Genomic DNA, 21,750 nt, shown 5'->3' with positions numbered 1-21,750 from the left:
TATGCCTTAGAGAGGCAGCCTCAAGATCAGGCATTACATAGATCCCCTTAAAAGCTGGAATGGAGGGCAAGATGCCAGGGAAATGCTGCAGCGCACGTTAGGAGGGGATAAGCATCTCTCACTTCTCACCCAGCTCTATGTAGAGGCCCCAGCTGATCCCTGAAAGCAGCGCCAAGGTGATGAGGTCCCCCAGGCTGGCAGCAATGGGCGTGGCCACATTATCTGGGTTGATCCCTATCTTTCTGGATCCGATGATAACTCCGATCATGATCATTCCTAGGCCCAGAGGAAGAAATGGCGTGAGCCGAAAGGCACCGCTGCTCAGACTGAGCGGCCGCGGCCGAGGGTTTAGGCTTACCCAGCACGAGTGAAGCTATGAAGGCTGTGGCGACACTACTGGCACAAAGCAGGATGGCATGGCCAATGCTGAAGTGCCCATCTGGGATCCAGCCAAATATCACGGCAGCAATCGAAGCCAGGAAACCGACCACTGTAGCTTGAACCTAGCACACATGAGAGGTTAAACCAGACATAGGTTGGGAAGAGAGAGAAACCAGTCCCAGTCCCAGTCCCACCTGGATTAGTTGGGAGGAAGAAGAGACCGCAATATACCAGTGGGGGAAACTTTTAGGGAGGATTAATTGCGGCACAAGAAGTCACCGTTTGCTTTTCCACCAGACATTCTGCATCAGTATTTAAACTCTCCTTCCAGTGTCACTGTTGCACAGCCCCCACAGCCAGCCCCATTTCCCCCAATTTACCTGAATCAGAGCCATGTTCCCCATTATCATCCTCCAGAGCTCCTTGGGTGTGTCTATGTGCCCGATGTTAGCCTGTAGGAAGAGACCACGGTATCGGTTAGACTGAACCCCTCTCAGATGGCTAGCGCTCAGGGAACTTGTTCACAGTGGCGGTACATTTGGCGTGGGGCAGGCGAGAACAATTCGAGACCCAAGCCCTCCGGGATGATGGTTCAAGAGAAGAAAAAATTAGCATTCCATTGCTGTTCGTGACATTCCTAATGGCCCCACGCGTCAGCCGGGCGACAGGAACAGAGCAGCAGGATGCGGACACGAGCAAGGTGGCCAATCACCTCCCACCTCCAGCTGAGAAGGGAATGAGCTACAGAGTCAAGAGGGCTTCCTCTATTGCTTTCGGGGTTCTCAAGGTCCTCAGTTCTTGCAGACACAAGAGACTCCTGCACCCAGCGGCTGACAGATCAGTGAAGGAGGAGCTGGGTATCAGCTATCTTGGTCTACTGCTTTGAGCACAGAACAGGGTGGCAGGAATGTTCCATTTCTAAGTCCAGAGCCACACTCCAGTCCCCCTTAATTGCCTCCATTTCTCCTAGCTGCAGAAGCCAGGTTAACACGTATGCCACAAGGGCAGAGCAAGGATTCAGGGTTTGCCAAGTGCTCTGGAGACCAGGGTCTACAAAGACTTTGCCAGCGAATCTGGGACGGTGGCAGGACCTCCTCCATTTCCCCTTTAGCACACGCTGGAATGGGGAGTGAGACATTGCTGATGCTTTCCCAATGGAGCTCCTAATACCACGTCTCACTACCAATTCTGGCTCACACCCATCTGGGTCATGCTGCTCCCACAGCTGGCCAAAGGGCTCAATACCCCAGCTCTGCTATCAGATCGGACCCTAAGCTCTGATAAGGAAGGCCAGGGTGATGGCAATGAGAGTTTTTCCTGTTAAATAACATTAGGTAAACAAAGCTAATGCCCTGTGGAAGCCTGGTGAGTGGTGGGAAGCAGCCACAGCACATGGGGGTCTTTTGGCACCAGGATGGCTGCAAAAGACACTAATCAGCTTAAACAGAACAGACTAAAAGTTGCTGTAATCTGGCAGCAGACAACTTTGCTGTTTTGCAACATTTGAGCAGAGTTACTGCAGAAGGCCCTGCCATACTGTCCCTTGCAGGTCTCTATGCGATTTAGAGACACTAAGAATCACAGCACCCCCAGAGATGCAGAGCAAGGATTGTGGGGCCCAATTTAATAACAGAAACTGATGCAGAGAGGGGAAGTGACAAGCCAAAGGTCACAGTGACCAGGTGTCAGAAACAGAACCCAGGCGTCCTGACTGCTAGCCCCTGGTTCAAGCCACAAGCCTACGCAGATCCAGGAGAACATCCGATGAAGTGGGTTCTAGCCCACGAAAGCTTATGCCCAGATAAATTTGTTAGTCTCTAAGATGCCACAAGGACGCCTCGTTGTTTTTGCTGATACAGACTAACATGGCTACCACTCTGAAGTGTGTAAAGGGTTCCCTAAAGCACAAGCACGGCCGTTAACAGTTAGAAGGGATATGGTGGCAGTTTCCTTCCCTCCAGTTTCTGTGCCAGAGAGAAATCAAGGTCAGGCAGCTCAAATAAGCATTCTTTCCCCACTGCCCAGTCCCTGCCACTTCTTGTACATTTCCATAGCATCTTCCAAACCAGCAATTGCAGAGGCTCTGACAAAGCACTTCATTCACTACTGAAATGCAGCCATTTCTGGGGTGGAGCACGGCAACTCTAAACTGTTCAGGACAGGAAGGGAAGAAAAACAACGTAGCCAACCGAGTTGGCCGGGTCAATTTAGTAAAAGAGAACAGCTGCCCAAGTTGGAACGTGACCATGACTCCAGGGTAACACCCCTCCTCTTGCGGCATTCGACTCTCATTTGAAATCTATTCCCAGGCCTCGAGTTACCAGGGCACGTGGCATGTGGGTGCCATTCTCTTCAGGAAGGAAGAGCATCCATGCCTGAAAATAAGTCTTCAGACACTAAGGGAGCCTGGGTTTAAGCGGCATTCTCAGGAATTTCTGCAGTCTGGCCAGTTCAATGCGGGGGGGGGGGGGGGAAAGGAAAGAGGCAACTACAGGAACAATCAGCACATACCCCACAGGTATTTTAGCTCAGTATGAAGCTGGATCTTAAATTCCTGCCATCAGGTCAGGATTAACATAACCTGGCTGTAGTCAGTAGCAACAAGATTTTAATCCCCTAACAGGAAAGTTTTGCTTCCTAATGGTGAAAGGAACTGGCTGGGGAGCATTAATGCAGCTTTAATGAGGAATGTGGAGCCTGCAGAAGCCATTCCAGGCTGCTGTCCTGCAGAGTCAGCACAGTGACCACGTCCCAAGCGATTCCTTTGAGAAGGGCTCTCCGCTGCCACCCTACAGGTGTCCTCTTACGCCTAGGAAGGAGCAGAGCAAGAGGGGAATAAAAAGCAAGCCAGATGGGTCGTCGGATCCCATCACACGTGCATGCCAAAGAGACCCCGAGGAGGCCAGAAGGGAGTTTAATAGTTTAAAAGGCAGCGTGTCATTCCACCCCCCATGCACCAAGCTATAACTGATCCCCTATGGGCCAGAAGCCACGCTAATTTCTCCACACTAGTCAGATCAAGGTCATGGCATGTCAGTAGGCGGCACAAGGAGACCCAGCTGGCACAGACAGGGCTGCTCGCAGGCACAGAGCGTCAGAGGGAGGCAGATAGGCTGGGTCATTGCTCTCTCTGTGCCCTGGTTCTCTTGTGGCCCTGCTGTGGATATGGAGGGAGATAGGAAAGTTTGGCATTCCCCTGACTGTCTGCACAGCATGGGCAGTCTCGGTTCCCTGCTAAGGCCCCAGCCCTGGGCCAGCACCACTGCTGGGAAGGTGGGGGATGGAGGAAGCGGTGCACTCTGCCTTTGTCCCAGAAGAGCTAAGCTCTGATCCCAGCGACGCAGTGGGGGCTGCATGCTTAGTGCATGGCTGGACAGAGCCAAGCCTGCCAGCTGAGGAAACTGCTCCCTCCTCCACACCACCCCCCAAAAGACCTCACATCCCTCACATGCTCCAAACAATAAGGATGAAACAAAGGGATTTGTTTCCCCAAGTGGAAGAGCAAACAAAGTCTGGCCTGCACGGACATTAGCTTCACCACTCAGCCTTTGCCTCTGGCAGAATCGCAGCTGGCTTCTGCTCCCACCCGGCACAATGAGGAGGGGAAAGCTTGTTCCCACCATCAGCTGGAGACAAGGAAGCTTGGCACCGAGATGACAGCCTCGGCAGCAGGCGCGGCGTGCCAGCCGGTAGTTGGCAATGTCATTTCCCGGCCAGATCTCTGCTTGCTTCTTAGGAGCAAGGGCACCAGGGCCAAGAGCTGCAGAGGCTGGATTCAAGGAGGAAGAGGAGTTGTTCTAGTCAGCGGTAACCAGCTGGGGGGTTGTAGCGGTAGGATGCCCTCTGTGCTTCACCCTACATGCAGAGCTGAACCAAGAGCTAATCCAGATAGAGCCTCTTTCTCGCTACCCACCCCAATGTTGGCCAGGGAGCCCCAATTCTGACGTGGGGGCTAGAGACTAAACAACCCACCTCTCTGCAAACTAGACGCCTCCAGAACACTGAGCCAGCGTGACGCGGCAACACAAGCGTCACCGTGCACCGGGGCAGGGTCCTGCAGGACACATGGAAATGTAGCGGCTGTTCAGTGTGGGAGAGGGGCTGCAGGAGGAAGAGCAGAAGACGAAGTCAAGAATACTTTGAGAGCCTGCTCTTCTGCCTACAAGGAAGAGCCATGCACTTGGCCTGCTGGCATCGGGGCACAACAGGGGCCATGTGAGTCACAGTCAGGGAGGCAGAGGAGAGGCAGCTGGTCTCGGAACCACAGCTGGCATTACTCCCCTGGGTCAGGGCTCAGACATACTAAAGAGGCCTGGCAGAGACAGAGACACGCGCAACTCTGCCCAGGCTTTCTGCCAGCTGTGCTCACTGCTCCCCTCTAACCTGACAGTGCTCGATGAAGTCCTGCGAATGCCTCGCCCCCCCAAATCCTCCCTGGGTAGCAATCTGAGTCAGCAATTTCTGAGCACAGTTTCCTGCGCCTCTGTCCCCCGAAGACCAGGTCCGGGCTGTTTGCTTTGAGGGCTGCACTCTGAACGTGTTAATTCAGAGGGCGGAGAGAGGTAAGCGCTGAGCTGTAGGCAGCCGGTACTGTTGTGCTTGAAGAATCACAGCTGTGGACCCCATTGTGGGATGTGCTGTGAAGCATGGAAACATCCAACAGTCACCTGTTGTCACGCCCTGGAAGAATGGGCTTTATGGAAAGGGAGGAGAATTTCCAGTCCCTAACAGGAAAGGATTCCAGGCCTCCTGCCCAGCTCAGCTACAGGGACAGAACGCTCCGTTAGTGCCAGAGCACTGACGAGAAGCAGTTCAGTTATAACCGCGCTAACTTGGTATTCAGGCGCTTAGCCTAGTCCTGTCTTGGCAGTCTGGAGCGCCTGCCCCCATCTCAGTCTATTTTATGGATCTGGCCATTACACTCACACAGAGGCAATGCCCGATCTTGCCCTTCCATTGACTTCCAGAGGTTTTCAGCTAGGATGCCAATGCTCTCTGCAGGATTCCACTGGACAGGAGAACTTGCCTCCAACCTTGCCCCTGCAGCACGATTCTCTCAAAGCCCTGCAGCCTCTGCCACTCACAGGCTTTCCCCAGCCTGCTTTTGGGGCATTTCTGAATTTAGTTTCCTGAAGCACAAATCAGATCCCTTTCAACTAGATCAGAACTCTCCCAGCTAAACACACCCACCCCCTTCTGGATCCAGCAATGCTTCCAGGCAGAGCAGCACTCACGGCAGGGGAGAGCCGTACACCAGGCTTTAGGATTCTTCCTGCTCGACTCATATTCAAAACCCCTTCCTGAATTGCCAGGCTCTTGACAAAATGGCCACTGTGACAGAGAGCAATTTCCCGCAACATTCTGGACACACCTCATCGAATGAAGTTTAATACCTTCAGGGTCCATGGTATTAAACATGCAATTGTTGATGTGTTATTGTAGGATTGCACGTAACTTTTCCAGAAGACTGACTAATGTAAACCCTGGGGAAATGTTAGGAACTTAAAAAAAAATAGAGTTTGTGACAATATGTGTGAAGTAGGCTTCATAGGAGGTATTAGAGAGGCCTTTTTAAGCTATGCCCTGGGGAGAAAAATCCACTGTCTACTGAATACCTGCTCCTGGAAACTCCAATTCAAAGACCCCTGAACGGTATAAAAGATGGATTAAACTTCACATGAATGAGCTAGTGCTGAACTGAGGCTATTACGAACCTGCACCCATAGAAGAGACCCCTTTGTGGGGTTTAAAGGACTATCAACTGGCAGAGCCCATGTCGGAGTTGGGGTGATCTCTGGGAAGCTTATTAGCATGTGTGTAGGTTCTTTTATTGTTTTTAATAGGTTCTCTCTGTAATGTTTTTACCCTAAAAATAAATAAGTGCAGGGAAAGAGCTGGGCAGTAGCCTAACTGTGTCAGTTACTCGGCTATTAGACTCGGTGCTGGGGTCTGCTTAGACAGTCTGTCTTGAGCTGGGAATAACACAGTGAAGGCAGGGAACTGTTCAGCCTGAAGATAGCCCAGTCAGAAGGGAGAGAAGTGTGTCTCCATCCATGCATGGCAACTGCCAGTGCGTGCCCTTGCTGGACCACTGAGGGGAAAAACAGGTGTAGTTGCCATGAACTGTGACAGGCACCATTTTTGCTGACTGCTCATCTGATTTGATCCCAAAGGCCCCCTGCTTATGGGAGATGCTTAAAATCAGGCTCTTCTCTTCCCCTCCCCGCATCCCCAAAAAACGGTTCTTCTTTCTCTCATGACTCAGTACCCCGCTAATCAAAGCAGGGCAGGGGCAAGAGCTGCGTGAGCTGGCGTCCTGGGCACGGGATCCCCGTGAAGATAGTTCAGGGACAAAGAGAGAGGGGGCAGACAGGAAATGTCTCGACTGCTCTGACTGGATGGAATCACGAAGAGGAGGGGTGACATTTACCTGGACTTCAGGAACACTCGCTACCGTGCAATACTGAAAACTCACTGAGAAGCATAGCAAGGCCCCCCCTCGGAGGGCAAGCCAAATGAATGGACTGGCAGTGGCACTGGCCAGGGGACAGCTGGTGCAGCCTGGGATAGAGAGAGGAAACTGGTGGAGCCCTGGAGACTGGCAAACCCACAATGATACAGTTCAGAGCAACTGCATAATGAAGTGTCTATATCTAGGCAAATCCATCAGTGATTTAAGCCACCACAAAGTCAGTGGAAGGTGCAAAGGAGTCCACGGACAACGGCTACATGCCCCCCCGCTCCCCCCAGCAGCTCTCTTTTCCCCTCCTCTCCACAGAGAAACACAAGCAGACATGGAATTTCCCTCCCCATCCCCCATCCCATCCCAGATAACTCACAGCTGTAGAAAGACGAGATGCCAGCGTCATCTCTAGGTTCCCCTTCAGTCCCAGCAATGCAGGAACCAGGATAAATACTTCAGTCACATTTTTGAACACGTCCCAGTGCTGCAAGACAAAAAGAGTTTATGTATTATACATAGTGTACACACACACACACACACTCTCTCTCTCTCTCTCTCTCTCAAAGAATCTTGGTACAAGGTAACAGGTGCAGATGGTAAGCTCTTGGGGGGCAAGGATGGTCTTTTTGTTCTGTTTGGACAACACCTAGCACTAAGAGTTCCTGTTCCATGACTGGGATTACAAGGCACTTCCATAGAATACCAGCCAGACTGTAGAGGAGCTTAATTTCTAGCTCTCCTTCCTTCAGAAGTACATCTGTGGCAGGTGAAACACAGAACTGGTAATAACTAACTCCCCAGCCTCAAATGCTTTGACTATACCCCCAGCTCTGGCTCCATTCCTTCCGTTTCAAGACCGCGGGACCGCCAAGCTCTTTGCAAAGTGGACCCAAGTGTTGGAAAGCCTCCGTTTTCCTATAGCAATGACTGGAGTCATCCTCCACCTCCTACCGCAGCACAAAGGCAGTGGCAGGATTTGAACACTGGGCCTCTCTTCGTCAATGGTAAGAGCAGTGGCGTAGCCAGGTGGAACCAACAGGGGGAGCGATCACAAAAAAAGGCGCCACCCGCTGCGGCACTTTTACTCACCCGGCGGCGCTTTTACTGACGGGGCGGCGCTCCGGGTCTTCAGCAGCACTTCGGCGGCGGGTCCTTCAGTGCCGCCGAACACACCCGGAGCGAGTGAAGGACCCGCCGCCGAAGTGCTGCCGAAGACCTGGAGCGCCGCCAGGTGAGTAAAAAAATTACCGTAAGAGCCTGCTCGACTATAGATCAAGCGTCTATCTACTGAGACCAATAGGCCCTGCTCTTATGAACGGATGCAGACCGGTTACAGAGTCAGTTATCGGAGAAGCCTAACTGTGCTACACCTTCGTTCTGAAGTGAATTTCAGGAAAGCTATTTCATTATTTACGCAGTTGGACATTTTGACTCTGTGTAGCCCATGAATACATGAAACTAGAACAAACCTCCTCTGGGACGCTGTAGGCCCAGCTGAGATCACAGCCCCATTGTGCGAGGGGCTGTATATACACCTCGTAAGAGAGGGTCCTTCCCTAGAAAGCTCATGCTCTAAACAGACAAGACATTTTACAAACACGGAAACGGAGGCACAGAGAGATCCAGTGTCGGACAGTCACTTGAAGTGTTTGGCAGAGCCAGGAACTGGACCCAGGTCTCGGTCCCAGTCCAATGCCCCACCCACAAGACCATCCCCTCCGCGTGTGGGGTGCAAACACAGACGTTATGCTGCCAAAATTCCCACTGCCTTCCTCCTCCGCCAACCCCAGAAAAAGACAGCATCACATGCTCTTGGCTTCTGCCGGAGCAGGACAGACGGATTTATCCTGCTAAGGGAGGGAGCCTGCCCTCCCTCGCTCTGGAACCTGCATTGCTAAGAGACATGCTGCTGCCTACTCCGCCCCCACAGCCAACTCGGTTTCCTTGTGCTAGAGACAGAGCTAACAACACTGGGCTGTTCAGGAAAGAGATGAAGAGTAATTGCAGGGTAAAGAGCCCAACAGCAGAGCAGCTGGCTTCTTAAGGCAGGATGGGGAAAAAAAACCACCGAGACCACAGCTGAAAAACGGAAGGCTTAGAAAAACCTCAAGGGGTCAACGTTTTACTTTCATAAGCATTGAGCAAAAGGCTTCTTTGCTCCCTCTATTGCCGAGATCCTGCCTGCCCGCAAGGGGAGCGAAGCATCGTTGGAATAGATCCGGATGGCGATGGTGGTGCCTCAATCTCTGAGTAAGGCCATCTGCCTCCCCAACAATACGTATGTAATGCAGCTTCCCTTAGGCAACACTACAGAGAATGCCATGAGTTGCCTCTCTCCTGACAGGATGGTGGGGATGCAGACAGGACGCTTTCCCCTTCCCGTGGTGGCACACGCTGGTATCTCAAAGATGGGGGCACTCTGACCCTGAGCACGGGTCAAAACCAAGTCTGAATGTAAAGCTGTTTCACTGTGTCCTGGCACTCCCCCGTCCAGCTGTACCTACCTGTTGTCTCCAGTCTAACACCTGGACTGTAAGTTCTTTCGGGGCAGGGACTGTCTTTGTGTTCTGTGTTTGTACAGCGCCTAGCACGGGGGGTCCTGGTCCAGAGTTAGGGCTTCCGGGTGCTATGGTAACACAAATTAGTAACAGCAAAGGCTGGGCAAGACTCATACAGGTGCAACGGCACCAGCATTACCGTGCTCTCTAGAAAGCTGCCACTGGATGTTCCCACAATTAATGTATTTGCAGCCACGGCCCCTGCTGCTCTCATGATATCCCCTAAGGCCTTGACTACGATGGGCTGTTTAGATCTCCCACAGCTGCACTGCCATTGGTGCAGCTCTAGACTGGCAGAGATCCCGACAGCTGGCCAGATGTGTGCTCTTGTCTATTACAAGGAGCCCTGCACACTTAAAACTTACTGCAAACAGGGAGCTCTCTACCTGCATTAGTAACCCCTTCCCTCGGGGAAGGATTTCAATCACCTTGTTTATTTTTCCATTTTTTGTGCCCTTTACCTTCAGTGGTGGGACAACAGGAGTCAGGGAGGACAGTTTCTCTGCCAGGTTCTCAGCACTGCAGTGTTTGGCTTACTCCTGGCAGGAGAGTGGTGGTTTGAGAGGAACTGTTTCCAATGGAATTAAGAAAACATCATGGCAACATCTCTATCAGTCTGCGGTTTATTTTAAGAACAGTTATCCAGATTTGGGGCCAAAGCAAAACCAAAGGCCTCACTTAAACCACCTGCAAGACCTGCAGGTTCAGTAATGAACAGGGTCATTGGCCCATCCCTCCCAGCCACCTATCCAGCCTTGTCGCTGCCCTTCCCAGAATCACACAGAACGCAGCTCGGGAGCTGGATTTGTCTCACTGTTTTTAACCTACTGTCCAGTGTTTAGAGCAACAGCCTGGGACTTAAGCCCAGGTTTAATTCCTTGCTCAGCCACAGACTTCCTGTTTGACCGAGTGCAAGTCACTCGGTCTCTCCATGCTGCAGTTCCCAATGGAGACATTCCTTCCCGGCCTCACCAGGGTGTTGCTAGCATTCTTTAAAGACCGACAATGGATATGGATGAATCTGGTTGCACGTGGGGCCTAAAACTTGTCCCACTTTCCTCAGAGGGTCTCCAATCTGAATTGAGTGGGATTTTCCCTAGGCACCTTAGCAATTTAGGACCATCGTAAGCCTTCTAGCGTTCCTGTGAGATGGGCAAGGGTTAGCCCCATTTTGCAGATGAGAATAACGGAGCAGGTCAGTTACCTGCAGCCCTTCCCCCAAACCTAGTTACACAGCAACTCCACGGCAGAGTGGGGACAAGCACCCAGGCCTCTGCTGCCCTTCACCAACCTGAGCAAAATCCTCCCAGCTCCAATTCCGGATGCGATAAGGAGCTGAAGCCAGTGCATTTGAGCAGCCTAGTCAAGCGATCGTTCTCAGCTCCTGGTCCAGGGACCTTTGCATCACCGCGGAGGGCTTTGTTAAATGGCACAGTTTCAGGGTCAGTACTTGAGCACATCTGGCAAAGGGGGTGTCAATCTCAGCGCCTGAGGGGGTAGGGAGGAGCAGCAGCAGTGCCCTCAAACATTTTGTTGGCTACAGGGCTTGTCAGGCCGGCCTCCTTTAAGGTCACAGATAGGAGTGGCTGAGCTCCGCTTCCCCGAATGACTCTTTTTAGGCCTGCAGTAGGAGATGCTGCGGTTACTGCACTGCCAGCTCTGCGGGGGCATCCGGAGAGCCTGATAGGGCCGGCCCTATCAGCACACACATGCACTCAATCGCTGGTTACCGTGCTTCCCACATGCAAGCCGAGGGAGTCAGGAGTCCCTGGGGCTGCTCAGGGAAGACAACACGCTCTTGTTCAATCACAAGTTGGACCAGGAGGAGGAATCACTGGGCAAAGTTCCATGGCCTGTATTATGCAGGTCAGACTAGATCATCTGAAGGGTCCCTTCTGGGCTTAAAAATTAAAAAAAAAAAAAATAAAAAAAATATCTATGGATACACCAAAATCTGTCCGGGGATTGGTCCTGCTTTGAGCAGGGGGTTGGACTAGATGACCTCCTCAGGTCCCTTCCAACCCTGATATTCTACGATTCTATATGGTCACTTGCCTCTCTAAAGATCCTTTCATCCGAGCGGGAACAAGGTCTAGTAGTCACAGAATGGGAATCAGAATTCCTGGGTTCTAATCCCAACCCTCCCACTTAGTGACCAAATCATTTCACCTCCATGTCTGTGGCTCCATCCATTTAATGGAGAGAATGACGCTTGAGTCATCGGAGATGGATTTCAGAGGTGCTGAGCACCGGCAGCTCCCATTGACCCACTTCTGCAGGTCACCTTTAAAGCACCGGATGTTGCGAGTGCTCAGCACTTTTGGAAAAAGAGCTCAGCTATTTAGTATTTTATCTGGGGCTCAGTGTGGCCAAGGGGACTGCTACTGCAGGGCTTTGGAAAACCTCCCCCATCTACCAAGTCCAGGCCAGGCCCTATGGCAACAGTAGACAGCGCACGCATTAGCCTGGGAGCTAGAGAACAAGAGAAGGCCGCAGGGTCAGTCTGTATCCAGCAGCCCCTTTGTATTAATTATACAAGAGCCCTGCCTTTGTCACAAGGGACACTACAGCAGGAGGTCCAGGCGGCAGCAAGAGGAACCTCCAGCCGTCTCCCGGTCTTGCCCACATATACTGCCATTGTACATTGACCTTTAAAAGTCTACACAGTAAGCGAGTGCCAGGAGAGCTGCTGGAACTTGTAACCAGAACCTGCTACAGCACGTTTGCTCAGCAGGGCAGACGCTGGGCCAAGTCAGGGATGTTCCTAGAAGAAGGGAGTGGAAAAAAGCTGTTCCCAAGGAGGGAAAACAAGACTTTCCCCCTGCATCAGCAGCTTGCTTGCTGCAGAGGGCAGGACCCACGGGCTCCTGCCAACTTTCTTATTATAAGATGTTACACAAGCCCAATGTACGGGCATATTTATATCAGCCCCAATGGCTCCTATGGGGCACAAAGCTCGCTGCAGGGGAGTGTGCCCAAGGAACAGGCCTTTGGGGGATAATGCAACTCCCCTCCTCCCCCCCGCTTAAGTGCTATTGTGCACAGAACTTCAGGAGAGACCCATGCCATTGATAGAGTCATTCAAATCCCCTCTGGCTCCTGTCAACAGCATGAGAAAAAGTGTTTCTGAGGCTGAAGAGGGGAATCAGACAGTCAACAGGAAGACCAAACAGATCCTGGCAGTCTCCGCTGTCTGCTGACACATCTGCTGACTTGAAACTTGGGCAGTGCCTGATCTGTGCCAGGGCAGAGCCCCGGCACCCGTAGGCTTGGCAGTTCACAGCCCCGGCACCACTGAGCTCGCTGCATCAGTTATGAATGTAAAATAATTGCTAGAGCCCCGGCACCTCTTTCATTCCAAATTAAACACTGAACTGGGAGTAAGATTTTCAGAAGCACAAGAATCTGGCTAAATCCCTTTTGCAAACATGACTTAGGCACTTCGGAACCCAACTTTAAATGAAAGTCAGTGAGACTTATGGTCTTAAATCCCATTCACTTTCATTGAAAGTTAAGTCTCATTTTGAAAAGTGCCTTTGGAACCCAGGTGCTTTTGAAAGTTTTACCAAGTCAAGCTTTTAAATTCCTGGTAGTAACGAGAGATAAAAATACAGTGAGACATGGACTCTATTCTGCTTCACATACTACACTGTCAGTTAAGCTCCCCAGCAGAGAGTATTATGGGTGATCGGTCACAGAAGACACAAGGGGTAAATTGCTTCATGGTCAAACCACAGGATGTATTTGCAGCCTTAGCAGTTAGGAAAATAGGAGCGCCTGGAGACTGAATTTCCACCCCTTGAGAATAAATATGGAACCACATCAAACTTTTTTTTATTTTCAAGTCACACAAACTTCCAACGGTAGCCGCAGTTTAAGGTCACGGACTACACTTGTAAAGTTCAAGAGCTAGCACATACCATCAAAAGCCACCCACCTGCCAAGTGGAGCTTTTACAACAGTCTTGCTGAATAAGAGATGACCCAGGCCTGTGCAAAAGTGCTGTTACTTCAAGGACAACAGCTGCATCTAAAACTCCGTCATGTGTTTTGGGTAACCATATCTGGGAGTTTCAGAGCAGCACAGTTCTGAACAGGAGCAGGGTCCTGATGCATGATGTTTAGTGATCCCTGGAAAGGAAGAGGTGAAGCACCCTGGGGAGGACACAAGTTAGGCCAGGGAGTAAAGACACTTGGCATATTCTGCCTTCTGTCCCCATGCCATGTCCCTCACGACACCCCTAGAGTGTTAGGTCAAGGGGCTGGGCCCCAATCTCCACTCAAAACCAAACCCAGAAGTCAGGCCCCAGGTCACCAGTAAATACTTGGTGCCACCTGCAACCTGGGAAAACATAGTTGTTTCAACACCACTTCGCTTTGAGTCATTTGACCCCAAAATTCGGGGTGCGTGTGAAATGCAGGTGACAAGGAGGTTTCATGTCATGAGCGGTTCTCCTCGTGAATTACAGGCACGTGCAGGGACCATGTCCCCTTTCCATATCTTACATAACTTTCTATGGGCTGGACAATGATCAAGGAGAGCAAACATGTGATGCCCATCCTAGCTCTTTCCCTCTCCCCTTCACACCCCCTCTCCAGCCCAATCCCCGCTGCCAGAGTCAAGCTGTGCTTAGATCATGTTATAAGCCACATGGACAGATCATGATCCACCAGCTCCCAGACTCGATGTTCCATCAGAGAGCGGGTTAGTTCTTATGTATTTCTCCTATTATACAGCATACTTGGCATGCCATATCTAGGGCCACCAGTTACATATCTTCCCTCACGCCAATTACGGTAGTACCTAAGCCGCTGGAACAACAGGCCTTGGAGATGCTTTCACTGGACTACAGCCAGTCATGGTGGGTATGTCAAAAGCAACATAACAGGCAAATAAAGAGACGTCCACCCCCAGAGAGACACGAGCCTCCCTGCTCATCACACCCCCAGAGGGGGAGCAGACAAGCCTTGCAGCATGCCCAGATGGCATAGTCAACAAAGCTGGGCTCTGCAGATGGAAGGGGGCTGTCCCCATGGCTTCCTGCTGTAGGAGTGCCACAGGCTTTGCACACTGGTCAGAACCCTGCCCTCCAGGAGCACGAAGCGGTAGAAGCCTCTCTGATCCCAGAGGGGGCTCCCCCTGCTGAATGGCAAATTCTCAGCGTGCTCCCGTGTTAGCAGCAGGAACAGCTCAACGGGGCAAAACAGGGCTAGCCCACGGCGCTAGCTTTCACTGGGCAGGGACCAATACACCCAGCAGGGAAGACGCTTTCCTCCCCAACGGCTCCCTCCGGAACTGCCCAGTGCAACGGGTGAGCAATCCCTCTGCACCGGGGGCAGTCTGGTCAAGATAACAAAGGCACCACTCGTTACCGAGAGGGCTACCCCCAGATCTTACAGGAGAGCGAGTCAAAAAGACGGACTGCCTGGCTTTTTGTCCCATGGCCTTTAGATCGATCATTTAAAACCAAGGCTAAAGGGAGCTACTGAGGAGTTGGCAGCACACACTGCATAGTTACACGTCGAGCTGCCAGGTTACTGAGGAATGATGAAATTTGATTTGCTGCCTTCAGAAATAAAAGAGGGCTACCAACCCCGGGAGCTGCTGTGTTACCTCCTCCTCCACCTCCCATCATGTTACTCCCACCTCCACCCCCACTGTCATTAGAGCAGATCTTTGTTTAGCGGAATCTTCAGGTTGATTTTGGGCTTCAAAAAGAGGAGGGGCTCAAAACCGGTGACTAAAAAGGTTTTGAAGGGGTGGGGTTTTTAAAAAAAAAATAAACGTCCCAGTAAAACCATAGGAATTGCCACACCAGATGAGACCGAGGGTCAATCCAGTGGGCAGTACGCGCTGCTTCGAAAGGAGGCACACAAATGGCTTTAAAGGACAGGTCTGCAGTGAACTGGAGGGAGGGTGGGAAGGAGAAATCTCATTCTAACCCCTGCTAGGTAAGGCTCACAAAACTGAGATTTCTGTTTTGATTTAAACATTCCCCGGCAGCTCAGACATGGGAGAACGAGTACACTACCGGGCGTGTTGTCTCCGTGCTGTGCAAATCAAAAGCCAGCCAGAACGATAAGTGACCGCGGTTAAAGTATTTTCATGTTGAATGACCTAAGGTGTTGCACACCACAGCTCAGGACAGCTGTGCGGGGATTTTCAAGCTGGATTTTTATTTTGACAGCAACTCTTCATGAGGACTGCTGCATTTTGCTCAGATAAATAACCTCCCATACCCATAGCGAACTGGTACCTTATTCCTGGCATCAGTTTTAACTTCCCTTCAGCTGATGCACGTTTTTGCTGTGTGACATTACAGCGAAAGACAGATCGAAGAAGTCCCTTTTCTATCTTGTTCTGGGTGTTTGGGAAGCTGGTTCACAACACCAGTCCTTCAGGACAGCTGGGAAATGGTTAAGCTGCTGATCGGCTGCCAAGGACACAAGTGCTGGGAACACCAGGGTCGGAGTGTGTGACTTTGGCACCAGATCTACGGTCAGTTAGGTCACTTTCCCCACATAAAATCCAAGCAAACTGCACAGCTTGTTCACCCTGCAATGCAAGTCACCGCTCCCAGGGGCGGTTATGATACTCTCCAAGTCCAAGAGGTTAAGGTAGCTGCAGTACCACACTACAATAAAATCAGATACTCTAGCTTTCTCAGGGGAGCCTTCCCACTGCTCTGCTAGAGTCACTGCTGAATGGTCCGAGGAACCTAATGTGCATTGCCAATATCATGCAGGGCAAACCCACCCACAAGAGGCAGTATCCTGAGTTGCTGAGTTTTAGAACTAGGGTCCCCCAGTCACATTCCCAGAAAGCTGTTTCCAACTCAGCCCTTTAGCAGTTTTCAGGGAAAGATCAATTTTATTTTTCAACTCTGTTCAGTTCAGGTTGGTCTCCAACCCAGCCCTTGGGGCAACATCAGGACGGAGCCAGTCTCCTTGGATAACGAGGGGGCTCTCTGGCTGCACACAGCCCCCTAACTCGTCCCCGTTTTAATGGGGATCAGGTAGCTGACAGAACCATGGTGCTCTTGAAAAAACATTCAAGCACAGCAGAGGGTGAACTCCACAACAGCTGCTCCGGCTGCACACGTGTTCACTGCGACACTGGCTCTAGCCTTCCAAATACACATGAAGTTTCTCTAATAGCATTGCTCTTTGGTTCTAACAATTCCAGATTCAGAACAGAATGAGACCTGGCTGCGTCAAAATGGAAGCAGATGCCTAAATTCCAATTCTCCCCAAGTTATGAGTTTATCTTAAAGCACTGGAGAAAGAAGTTTGCCATTGGTACTTCTATGGCCCCCATCACAGCAGTAGCCAACCGTCTCACAATCTCATGCATTTATCCCTTCCTGTGAGGTAGGGCAGTGCTCTTATCCCCCTTGTACAGATGGGAAAATGAGGCACAGAGAGGCTAAGTGACTTGCCCAAGCTCTCACTGGAAGTCTGTGGCAGAGGTGGGAATTGAGTTGGGGTCTCCCAAGTCCCAGGCTAACTACTGAACGTTCTCTTTATACACAGAGAAGCGTGCCCTGGGTTAGGGAAAGCTTCCCACATCCTCCTTTCCCAGCAAGCTCTTGCCTTGACAGACCCGTTAGGCAACTTGGGGCAATTCATTCCCTAGCCCACACGCCCAGCCCAACTAGCACTGTGGAGTACTCTGCCCAGAACTGGATAGCAATGCCACATTTCACACAAGCCACCCAGCCACCACCACCCGCCATGGTCCCAGCATTTGAGTCATCACTCTCTTGGGGTAGAATCAAGCCAGGAGCCAGGGAACGGGATTCGGAGCCCAAGCCATGCAGAGTCCCCAAAGTAATAGTAGGTTTTAGCCTTACCTGTACTATGTCCAGCACCATGCCAGCCGCTACCGTCCCAAACCCGGCCAGCAGGAAAGGGAAGAGGACCTGCAGCCCGATGGAGAAGGAGGTCTCCTTGAGAGGGGAGGCAGGCTCGGGGCCCTGATCCGTACTGGTGTCGTCGCTCTCGTTGCTCTGGCTGCCGTTCTCCAACAGGGCGTCCTCTTCTCGTACCCCTTTGGCGTTGGCCCGGGACTCCAGCACCACCACCTCCACCCCTTCCCCGTCAGGCTCCAAGAACTCCGAGGGCTCCACGAGCTGCTGCCGGTCCGGACTGGCCAGGCAGTCCACGGGCACAGCCACGATTGGCAGCACCACCCCATTGGTCTGGTGAGTCTCCTTCTGTTCCAGCTTGGAGGACATGCTGAAGGGTGAATGTCCCCCCGACCCTCAACCTGGTGGGGCTACAGCAGGCAGCTGTCCCAGAAAAGACCTTCTGCCCGGGGCTTAAGCCAATGCCCCTTCCGGCATCTAGATACCACCTCCTTTGTTCTTGTGCGCCTGCCCTCGACTGCAGAGGCTGATCCCCTAGCAGAGATCCCCATCAAGCACAATCCAGAAACGGGAGACACCAACCACCAAGCCGGCAGAGAAGCAGGAGGAGATTCCAGCTATAACCGCTTGGCTCTGGTTCTCCTGTTCCCAGAAGAAGGAGCCGTAGAAGCACACGCAGTCTCCCGGATTCTCTTCTTTGGTTCTTGACACCTTAGTGCATCTTCTTCCAACACGCAGAGTTCCCCCACCCAGCCCTGGCTCCAGCAGCTGGACTCGTACTCAGTTGCTTTTAAGGGGAAGCGGGGAAAACATAAAACAGAGTCAAAGAGTCTTTCAAACCTGGGTGTTATAAAGCAGGATTTTATAATAAAAAAGTTCAAGGGGAGTGGAATTTGGGTTCTATCCTTTTAAAAGAATAAATAAAGTTCCCCTGATTTCAGCTCCTTGGGTCATTCCAGTTTAATTACTTAGCCAGGCAAGGAACTGGGAGGATCAGAGTTTAAAAATAAAGCACCGCCTGAATGAACTCTCTTCTTCGGAGCTACAGATCTGCTTTCTTCTTCCCAGGGACCTTGCTTTCATGGGGAGACAGTGCAGAGGAGTCTTGGTTGGTGTCTGGCAGCTGACAGCACTGGCCTTTTCATGCCTTGTAGCCTCTTTTCCCTGCTCTCTGCAGAACAGCTGGGTCACCAGCAAGCTCCAACTGCAGCAGTGAGCCTCTGCGTCCTCCTGTGTAAGGGAATCTCTCACCTTACAACACGTGGCAGGGATGACTTAACTAAAGGAACAGGAAGTTCCCAGCTAGGGTTACTTGGTGAGCCTAGCTAGTGCTGGCAGGGATGCTGGCATTGAGAGACTGCCTGGCTCACACCCACGCTCCAGGGACTGCTGCGCTCTTTCACCTTAAAACAGGAGAGAAACAAGGGATACAAATATTTTATCTAACCTTTCCACAGTCAGCACAATGGCGCATTCATTCAGCAACACTTCCCTCCCATGCACTGGCCTTCAATGGCTTTACTATTCTGCTCTCCAGAACTATGCTGCTGAGCTAGTTAACCCTCCCCCACAACTCCTGGCACACACAGCGGTGGGACAGTGTCAAATGGGGGAGGGGGGAAGGGGAGGAGGTACAGATCACATGGCTTATGCGGGGTGACCGGTCTGCCCTGTTCTGTTCCTCCCACCCAGACCATACATCTCCCATCACCTCCTCCCAGCCTGTAAAGTCCTGGTTGGGATGCTCATGCACCAAAGTCACCAGACAGGGTGAACAGATGTGCTCAGTCCAGAGGACAAATACCATTGTTCAGCCATTGAGAGCCACTGTTGCAACACGAGGCAAGCAGATGCACCAGATGTGCCGGACAGCAGAGCGGAACATTTCCCCAGACGACACATAGAGCAGGAGTGGGCAAAATACAGCCCGCAGGCCGGATCCGGCCCATCTAATATTTCTATCCGGCCTCCTCTGCCCCTTCGCGATCTCCGAGTCTGGGCCGCTAGAAGTCCCACAGCGCAGCGGGGTGATCAGGCAGGCTGCATGCCTGCCTGCCGTGGCCCCACATCACTCCAGGAAGCAGCTGGCTGTTGCTGGCATATCTCTGCGCGCCCAGGGGGGAAGGAAGGCAGCTTCGCGCGCTGTCCTGGCCCCCAGCACCGTCTTCACACCAGAAACTAGCCAATGGGAGCTGCGGGAGTGGTGCTTGCGGGTGCGGGCAGCGCATGGAGACCCGCTGCCCCTCTTCCCCCCAAGGGGCGCGCAGAGATGTGCCAGCAGCAGCCGGCCGCAGCTGCTTCCGGGAGCGGCATGGGGCCATGGCACGCAGGCAGCCTGCCTGAGCCCTGCTGCACCGCCAGCCGGGAGCCAGCCAGAGCCTGCACCTCATTCCCCCTCCCGCACCCCAACCCCAGGTCAGAATCCCCTCCTGCACCAAACTCCCACCCAAAGCCCACACCCTCTCCTGTACCCCAACACTCTGCACCAGCCCAGAGCTCCCTCCTGCACCCAAACCCCGCACCCCCTCCATTAATAGAGTAGAAATGTGCGGCCTGTGACGACTCACCAAAATCCGCGGAGTGGCACCCCTGCCAAAATTATTGCCCACCCCTGCCATAGAGGGATACCATGGTTAACAGGCATAGTCCTGAGCAGGTTGGTGTGTGCACACTGCTGCCCTCTGCTGGACAGAATCACAAGTGCTCCATGGACACCATGGGCCTTGGATTGCTAGGGGAGCTGGAAGATCAGCGCTCTCTCCCTGCTACTCTGCAGTACAGTGAAGTAACTTCTGTGTTGTGGTACAAAAACCCCCTAGCGAGTACCGAGTTCTGCTCAGCGCTGGCTGGGGGCTCAAGCACAAAATGAGCACCTGCCCTTCTCCCCAGACACAATCCATTAGTATCATATGTGGAAGGGGGGGCATGTAATAAGCAAAGGCATTTTACCACACTGAACCATCACTATGTTTGTAAGGTGAATCCCAGCTTTGCTGAACGGATCTTGCAACTACAGTGCTATGACAAGCCACTCAGCTTGTAAGACATACCCTGAACACAGGGTACAGTGCCAAATGCAAAGCTAGCTGGACCCCCCCCCCCCCCCCGAGGAAAAACCCCACATGAAGCTACAGAGTTTCAACCTGCTCCCTTGACAAGTCTTCCCAGTTTAGTCTCCCTTGTGCTGCAGGAATCTTTACTGAGGGTGGAGGAAAGCTCATTGTGTTACAGTCTAAAAACCACCCCCAGTAATAGTGTCAATACACTAAGCAACAGACACTGGTGTTTAGATAACCATTACCGGTTAGTGCTTCCTTTTCACCCTTCCTCTGACAGCCTGTGATTCAGGTAACGGATCATTTATCATCATTACTTGCCATGCCAATGCCCACGGGTAGGCCAGCCTGTGATTCAGGAATCTGAGTAATCCAGCCAGCTCCACAAGGCCCCTCCTACCCCCCAGTCCAAACACATGTTTAAGTCACACCTCAAAAGCCTCAACCTCTCCCCACTCACCACCATGGCTGTTTGGATTGACCATGTCTATTACCCCCAACCTCCAATCGAAGAGTGGAACAGGACCCATCTCACTCACACTCTCACACACACACACACACTCTCACACACACACACACACTTCACCTTCCCTGGGTGTCTCATTCTCCATGAATTGATCTCCTGCCTCTCTCTAGGTAATCCCTATAACGCCCCTTCGATAACAACCCCAATGCCATTGGCAAAACCCTCCTGCCCAGAACAAATGCCTTTTGAGTCAAGTACATCTAAGATCCATCCCAGCTATATCCCATTCAGATACAGAATTTTAAAGGGACTTGCCCCCCAAGTCCATCACCCCCACAGCCTCTGCTGGGAAAGGATGCATCCAGTCTGGGATTTAGAGGGAAAGCTGGAGACTGACCAATAAGCCTCCTTCCCTAAGGAAAAACAAATGCATTCCCATCCCACATTCACCTCTCCTAGGCATGCTGTCCTTACCATACATGCCTTGGCAACCCTGCGAAGGAGAACACACCCCAGCACCATCCAGGCAGAGCCCCACCGTGGGGGGTCCTATTATTGGGGCACACCCAGGAGCACCGGAACAATTTGTATAGTGGGGGTGCTGAGAGCCATAGAACCAAATCAAACCCTGTATCTGATGGAAACTACTTCAAGCCAGGGGGTGCTAGCTGCAGCACCCCCAGTTCCAGCACCTATGGGCACACCAGGCGCTAGCAACAGCCTGAGGAGGAGACTGACATACCGCAAGGAGGCTGCATCGAACAGCGGCTCCTTCAGACACCACCACCCCAGAGGCATGAAACTGAACTGCATAAATCCCGGGGAGGATGCAGGTCCCCCCACCCAAATAAGAGTCCCCAGTGCCAGCAGGAATGTGCACAGGGGCAGAGGAGGGGACGGTGATAGGGACGTACCCTGGAACAGGGCCGGGCACCTCCCCCAGCGGGTGACAAGCCCCC

At 52.2% G+C, this 21,750-nt stretch overlaps 1 protein-coding gene across 1 annotated transcript in view; it reads right to left on the bottom strand.

The window, feature by feature from the left end:
- The window catches only part of LOC112118419 (solute carrier family 41 member 1), a 32,919-nt gene that overhangs the window by 7,997 nt on the left and 3,172 nt on the right, over positions 1-21,750 (bottom strand). Inside the window, exons 2-6 of the mRNA XM_024216715.2 lie at positions 17,255-18,672; positions 7,221-7,328; positions 762-833; positions 359-503; positions 130-276 (exon numbers count right to left, since the gene is read on the bottom strand). Coding sequence (XP_024072483.1) covers positions 130-276; positions 359-503; positions 762-833; positions 7,221-7,328; positions 17,255-17,638 — 856 coding nt within the window. The 5' untranslated portion in view covers positions 17,639-18,672. The remainder of the gene's footprint in view (positions 1-129; positions 277-358; positions 504-761; positions 834-7,220; positions 7,329-17,254; positions 18,673-21,750) is intronic.

This window comes from Terrapene carolina, unplaced genomic scaffold (genome assembly GCF_002925995.2).
Source record: "Terrapene carolina triunguis isolate 2854851 unplaced genomic scaffold, T_m_triunguis-2.0 Scaffold199, whole genome shotgun sequence".
Taxonomy (NCBI): Eukaryota; Metazoa; Chordata; order Testudines; family Emydidae; genus Terrapene; species Terrapene triunguis.
Note: the sequence above shows the minus strand (reverse complement) of the source record. Positions and strands in the feature narration are given on the sequence as shown.